Source organism: Amphiura filiformis, chromosome 17 (genome assembly GCF_039555335.1).
Source record: "Amphiura filiformis chromosome 17, Afil_fr2py, whole genome shotgun sequence".
Classification (NCBI taxonomy): domain Eukaryota; kingdom Metazoa; phylum Echinodermata; class Ophiuroidea; order Amphilepidida; family Amphiuridae; genus Amphiura; species Amphiura filiformis.
In genome coordinates this window covers 36,525,411-36,532,635 of record NC_092644.1, presented here as the reverse complement: position 1 = coordinate 36,532,635, position 7,225 = coordinate 36,525,411, and the positions used below count along the sequence as shown (strand labels likewise).

The window sequence follows — 7,225 nt, the reverse complement described above, 5'->3', positions numbered from 1 at the left end:
TGGCGAGGCCACTATTATAAAGTTACATCCTATATGTCTTAGATTGGTTTGCATGTGTCTTTATGTGACATGTCCCTCATGTTTTGTTTTCTGACATATTATTTTCCATGAAAGATTTAACAGCTTTCACTTTGAATGCTTACAGAAAAAAAGATAACTAAAAGATAAAACTATATAATTTGAACTATAGTGCACTACACTACATGCATGCTGTATTATATACATTCATTATACATGTGTTTTTGTAACAATTTTGTACAAAATGTGGTTTTTTTTTTCAATGAAATGATGGTTCACAGCACACCATCTCATTCTGTTAAGTGTGCTGTTTGCTAAGAGTATTTATTCTTATTTTGGCTTAAAAGTTTACAAGGTGTTATTGCAGCCTTGGTGCAAGTCATGTGTGTTAAAGAATTCAATGTAGGTAGTGAAAACTTGTATCACAGTGCTGCACCAGGTTTAAACTGCACCACATTGCAATTTTGATTTGCATATTACAAATAGATATTTTCAAAGGCTATAGCGAATGCTGAGGTGAGAGTCCATTTAGCACTTCTGTTGCCAAGGCATGGACAACTTCTGCACATAGCTTGTAATCCTCATCTACCTGTATTGATAAAATCAACAAAATGCAAAATTTAAAACATGGATGCTTGTGCTTGTGTTTCCAAAAATGCTATTTTTTTCTCTTGTCAATTTAGATACGAAAGAAACCATAAACAATTATTACTTAAGAAATAACATTTACAATTTCTACACTTTTTTCACTTTATTCCCCAGTTTATATTATCCGTTATTGTCAGACATTCATAACTAATTAATATACATGATTGGTTTAATCTAATGACAGATGATAAATTGCAAATATACAGATGTAAATTAGGTCTGCACGACTAAGTCGGCAATAGTCGAGGTCGCGACTATTTTGCGATAGTCGCGACTACGACTAATGATTGCCAATAGGTGACTATTCCTGAAAGTTCAACAAGCAACACAAATTGAAGTAAAATGGGTTCTTAAAGTGCTAAATATTGTCTAAGAACTTGTGCTACCACCTTGAAAATCTTTGTGAAAGTTAGTTATAACTTCACGTATTACTCCTTCCTGCATATATTTGTCTGTAATCGGCCAACTATTTACTGCACAAAGAGTGTATGTTTTAAGTGTATCCTGTCAAAAAAAAAAAGTAAGCTTGAACTTCAAGCGAAGTTTGACCTTTGATAATCGCCAATAGTCGTAGTCGCAACTATTTGGGTGGCGATTAGTCGACTACTAAAAAGCCTATGTCGTGCAGCCCTAACGCAAATGCAGGTTACTGAAAAGTATAATGACCATATCTCATGTTCTTTACAATGACCGCCTTTATGTGACATGTTAAAGAAGTCATTGTAAAGTACACTTTAAATTCAAACACATAAATTGCTTGAAAATGCTTAAAAGCGTAAATTGTTCAGATGCATAAAAGTGTTTGAACAATATACACAGGCACTGGCTGCCGCATTTGGGCATTGCATGATTGTAAGATTGGTCGCTAGCGGTATGTCTCTAATTGGTTATTCAATTTTACAAGGAAATTTTTATTTTGTTTTCAAATTGAAAAGAAAATGTGATGCAACTGAAATTAAAAAGTGAAAAGTGATGGTTAAGGTTAATGGCTTTACATCATTATTTTTTTTTTTTTTTTAAATATTCAAAAATGTGTTTTTGACTTCAGAATATCCCTTGGTTCCCAAACACAATGTTTAGATATTTTACAGTAACCTCAAAACAACTGATGCGCAAGCATTAATAAACCGAATAATTTTGTTCAGTGTTTCATGAAAGAACCTTTGACAATTGGAGGGGGGTGGAAACAATGTGTGATTTACAAATTACCCCAAAATATACAACAATTAAAGATGCAGTAATATTATTCTAGTAGGCAAAAGGCACACAATTTTGATTACTAGCTAAAAGTCCACCCTTAGGCCTAAAAAAATTATTTGATTGGTGTAACCTGACCTACCCTAAAAATAAGCCTGACACTGACTTTTTTTTTTTTTCAAAAAAAAAATAATGAAATTCAATTTTAAAAAAGAAGAAAAAAAGTTCCAAGGCCTTTATCAAATGCAATTTACAGCTTTAAAAGTAAAAAAAATCCCTACCAAACTACCTATCCGAATTTTTTTTTTATGTTACGCCAATCAAACAATCTTTTTTAGGCCTTCGTATTACAACCAAAGTTATTGACTTGAGTACATACACAAGTACATACCTTTAAGGAAAAGGTTCATGTGGATTCAGTCTTCTCAATGTAACACGCGACAGTTCTCGAGAATGGATTCTCAGTTGCTGATCTTAATCCTGTTGATAACTGACTGAATAGGTCTTGACTAGACCTCTCTGGAGGAGTAGGCCTTTCTTCTGGCTGGCTTGATGTATTTCCTGTTGTTGCTTGGGTTACGTCACTAGTGGTCAGTTTGGAGGCTTGGCATGTTGGTACTTGTGGTTTGTCATCAGTGCTTGTAGAGGATGTTGGTGCTTGAAGGCTTTCTTTAGCCTGTCCTCCTAATGAGACTCTAATAAGATGAGTCCCAATCTGATGTTTGCTAAAATCACCTTGTCTAACCCCATCGAGAAATGCGTTTTTGGCCTGCTCTGGTGATACAAACAGTAAATAACCACGGTTGCTTTTCTTGCCATGTTTGATAGGTACGCCGACATGATCCACAGTGCCGTACTTTATGAAGTATTTTTGTAAATCTTCTTCTGAGCACTTGGCAACATCAAACAAATACAGTTTTCTGTCTCGTATTGCCTGTGTAAAGAAATAAAGACAAGCACAACAACATGTTATTGGGGATATACCAAGAATGTTTCCATTTAAATTTTTTTCCCAAACCTTAACAATAATATGGACAAAGGTAGCACCAGAAATTTTATTCCAGGGTGGGGGAAGTGAAATGGTGGGGGGGGGTAGAATGCTTAAAAATAGTGGATATTTTCTGTGATTTTTGTTCTGAAACCATTGACAAAGCCAAAGTTTTTGCATATGGAACCTATGCTTACAAAATGTTTCTTTTTCAGCACACTGTGTCAATCATGGGCATGCTGCCTTTGTTAATCTCCTTGGGTTATTCATAAAAATAACTTGTCTAACAGCTTGCTCCACTTTAGTCAAATCAATTATGTGTTGGTCTCTAAAATTGCAAATTGAATCATATTTTCAACTCTCTGAATATTCAACTGATAATCATTTGAATCATACACTCATTGTGTGCACTTCTGTTGATACATATATACATCTATTCTACAGAGACCTACAGACATGGGCATCAATCGCGGAGGGGGGGGGGGGCAGGGAGAACGTGTCCCCTCTTTTGGCAAAATGACCCATATTTTGTTCTTTTCACCCACTTTTAAACAATTTTAGACGGTTATCCCCCCCACATTTCAAGCCGGATTGGCGCTAATGCCTACAGACACAATTTATTTTGCCATAAAGCAGTGCACAATAGGTGTTCAAGACAAAATCATTGTTAAAGGTGGCCTTACATGTGTATCAAGTACTTACAAAGGATTTTGCAGCAGGTGGCTCTTGTGAGCTGGAACCAGCTACCTCAGATGATGTGGATGGACCTGAAGGAACTGAAACTTCTGGCTTCTTGGCCACACCTATGACCTCACCCAACTGGAAGAAAATAGGAATGAGGTCATCGATAATCATCATCATAATAATAGTAAAATTAAAGAACAGATGCCTCATTGTACAAAACCAATGATAAAAGCAGAAATATTCACATTTGAAAAAGTACATCATTAAAAAAAATACATAAACTACTTCTTTCCACTCTCTCTCTATCTTTGGCCTGTTTACTCCTATATTTCTATGATATGCAGAGATTTTGTTCAGTAAATGCTCTCATTAGGCCTCATTGGTCTTCCAGCCTCTCTCTCTCTCTGAACTGTATTTGTTGTACAACTGATGAATTTGATGTTCTTTTCATGTAAATTTTGTATTTTCTTGGAAACACACTGAATGAATGAATGAATGAATGAATGAATGAATGAATGAATGAATGAATGAATGAATGAATGAATGAACGAATGAACAACAAAATAATCTGGATCAATGCGTTGTAGATAAGTCAAACTATATATCTTCTGAAACCTTTTGGCTGGAGGAATAACCTAGTATGTGTTTAACTACAATCTCAGCAGTTTTGACTTTTGACTCCTCTATGAACTTTGACCTCTCATACTACAGGTGCCAGTACTTACAACAGATTTAGCAGTGGGTGGCACTTGTGATGAGCTGCAACCAACTGTCTCAGATTGGATGAATGGATTTGGAGGTGGTACTTCTGGTGTCTTAGCCAAGGACAAGACCTCACCCAACTGGAAGGAAATGGAATGACAAGGTCATCAATAATAATAATAATAGAAAAAAACCTTTGAAAAGCACAATATCACAGACTGTTCACTATACTGTACACAACCAAGAATAATAGCAAGAACATTCACATTTGAAAAATCAAATTAAATTCAAAAATAATATGAAAATTATCGCAAATTGTTAAATAATTTGCTTTAAAAGGTTACCTTTTTCACAGACTCTGATAGCAGCGATGTAGCGTGCGACACCATCTATAAAAGCAAAAAAATGCACATTTGAAAAATCAAATTAAATTAAAAAATAATACGAAAATTATTGCAAAATTGTTAAGTAATTTGCTTAAAAAGGTTACCAAATAATAATAATAATAAATCAATATTTGTACATCGCAATTTGTATACGCAGATGCCAACAAATTAATCATATATTATAATATGTAAACATGCTAAATCCACAAGCAGGTGGAAATTATTATATTTAGTTCTCAGGGTTGATAGGATGAACAAATTGTAATCTTTACCCAGAGCAGCCAGCACACGTAACCTATAGATTTCAATTTTCCGCTCTTCTCCAGCATGCCTCTGTGGCTCAGTTGGTTAGAACGTTCTGCTAGTATTACCAAGGTCACCGGTTCAAATCATGCCAGATACACTGGTTTTGTTTCTTTAATTTTTGCCTAAGCAGGTTACTGATATCTTCAAATTACCGCATCTTTTTCAGGGGTCCATGTTGAAGGGCAGGGGCCCCAACATGGTTCTCAAATTGACTAGCAAAAATGGGGCACACCTATTTGTACAATACATTATTATTGCAAGATTTTTAAGTAGTTGTCTGTTATAAAATGCAAAAGGTTACAAAAGGCTAGTGCTCCACTGTGCTTCACCATTACACAGATCCTTACTGGTTATTACCAGTTAATCACATGAACACTAGGCTTATTGTCAACAAATGTTTCATGGCAATTGTACCTCTGTATTTGAAAGAACAAATACCTCAACTATCCATAAATTATAATACAACCCTTTGTTCTTCAACCAATCGTTCTCTTCTGATCTGCAAACGGATCCTTAGCAAAATTTGGTGATAAAGCATTTTCCAACTTACACCTTTGGAATGCTTTACCTATATATGAAGAGCTTATTTCCAAACCGTGTTAAGTCCACAAGATTCACTTTGAAGAAAATCAGGAATTTTCTTTATGGCAATGAAAAAAGTTTGATTTCTATAAAATTACAGTGAAGTGAAGGTGACATACATAGGACCATAAAAACATGTTAAGTTAAAATCTAGAGACTTTTGAATTTTTTAAATGAATTAATTTGTTTTAAAAAATAGCATTGACTTAACACGTTTTGACACAAAAGCATATAATTTCTGGCATGGACTTAACACATTTTGACACAAAACATAGTATTTGTAACACAGAACTAACCATATTTTTCTCAAACTAGTCTTAAAAGATAACAAATTTATTAAAAACATACAAAATGTGATTCTCTCTACTATAAAACACAATTTTGCCACAAAACACCTTTGTATTTGAACACCCTCCTGCTGCCCATTTTTTTGCAAAATTCGAAGCGTTTAAAATAGTTCAAAATTCAAAACTTAGTTGAATTGCATTTCTCAGAATTAAATAAACATCATTTCACTGACAAAGTGAAGACCTGAAATATCCACTTGTTTTATCACATTATCACAAATATTTCCCCCTCTCCCCATGCTGCCACCCTAATCTCATATTGACAGTCGTAAGTTTTTAAGGCCTAAGTTTTTTTTATACCTTTAACTTTAAAATTATACCTTGAATTTAGTAGCACATTTTGATAATCATACAAAATAATAATATCCAAAACTAGCTAAAACTAACTCTACCCCACCATCCTCTAACATTAATTCTACCATCACAGCCTCTCCCTCTCCCCCTTCCCACCCTATTCATGTCTTTCTGGAGGTATCTATCAAATATTTCAGAAATCCCATACAAACTAAGCCTACTAATATAAAACAAAAACAACAACAACAACTTTTTATGCAGACCAAATTCATGTATACTAGTCTCAGGACCAAACAAGAACGTTGGCGATTAACTATTGGAAGCTCTATGCCGTGCACTTTTTGCCAAGCTGCCCACAAGGGCAGTGTTCGTGGACTTAACACAGTTTGCTACAAAACTGGATTGGACTTAACTGCTTTTGGAAAAAAAAAATCGATACTTTTGTGTGTCAATATTTGAACTTGACTAATTTTGGGAAAAAACAAACACATTGCTGGATAGCCCTAGTTACTCACTACTCCATTTTCATCAAAAATCTCAATTTTGAAGGTGGGTGGACTTAACACGGTTTGGAAATAAGCTCTTCATATCTCAAAGAGACTTGCCCAACATCAATATGGTAAGTCATTTTGTAATTTAAAAACATCTCTTTCCAAAATGTTGATTCACTGTAATTTTCTCATTTGTTCCATATTAGTATGTTTTTGATATTATGTTCTTGTTTCCTTTTTTTTTTTGCGAAGTTATTAATAAAAACTGCTTGTAAAAAAGTAGACTAAGAAAGAGAACTGACAATAGGATATAGTACAACCTGGGCTTGATAATACTAACATAGATCAGGACCTATGCATCCTTAAAAATGTCGAGATCAAGCCATGCAGCCAGTGTAGCAGGTCTCCAATTGGCCATGGTTTTCAATCTCAATCTGTTATGTTATAAATACTATACTTTTTGCAGCATCAAAAATTGTGAGTGCTCAACACCATGAGCACCTGTGATTCCGTGGGGTCCTGGACAAAGAGGCACCTCTGATCATACCAATCAAAGGATCAGAGTTAAGAATAAATGCAATA

At 34.6% G+C, this 7,225-nt stretch overlaps 1 protein-coding gene across 1 annotated transcript in view; it reads right to left on the bottom strand.

Moving 5' to 3' along the window:
- Positions 1-372: 372 nt before the first annotated feature.
- Positions 373-7,225, bottom strand: part of LOC140137185 (uncharacterized) — a 17,369-nt gene continuing 10,516 nt past the window's right edge. Inside the window, exons 7-11 of the mRNA XM_072158836.1 lie at positions 4,582-4,626; positions 4,261-4,377; positions 3,554-3,670; positions 2,255-2,797; positions 373-607 (exon numbers count right to left, since the gene is read on the bottom strand). Coding sequence (XP_072014937.1) covers positions 2,270-2,797; positions 3,554-3,670; positions 4,261-4,377; positions 4,582-4,626 — 807 coding nt within the window. The 3' untranslated portion in view covers positions 373-607; positions 2,255-2,269. The remainder of the gene's footprint in view (positions 608-2,254; positions 2,798-3,553; positions 3,671-4,260; positions 4,378-4,581; positions 4,627-7,225) is intronic.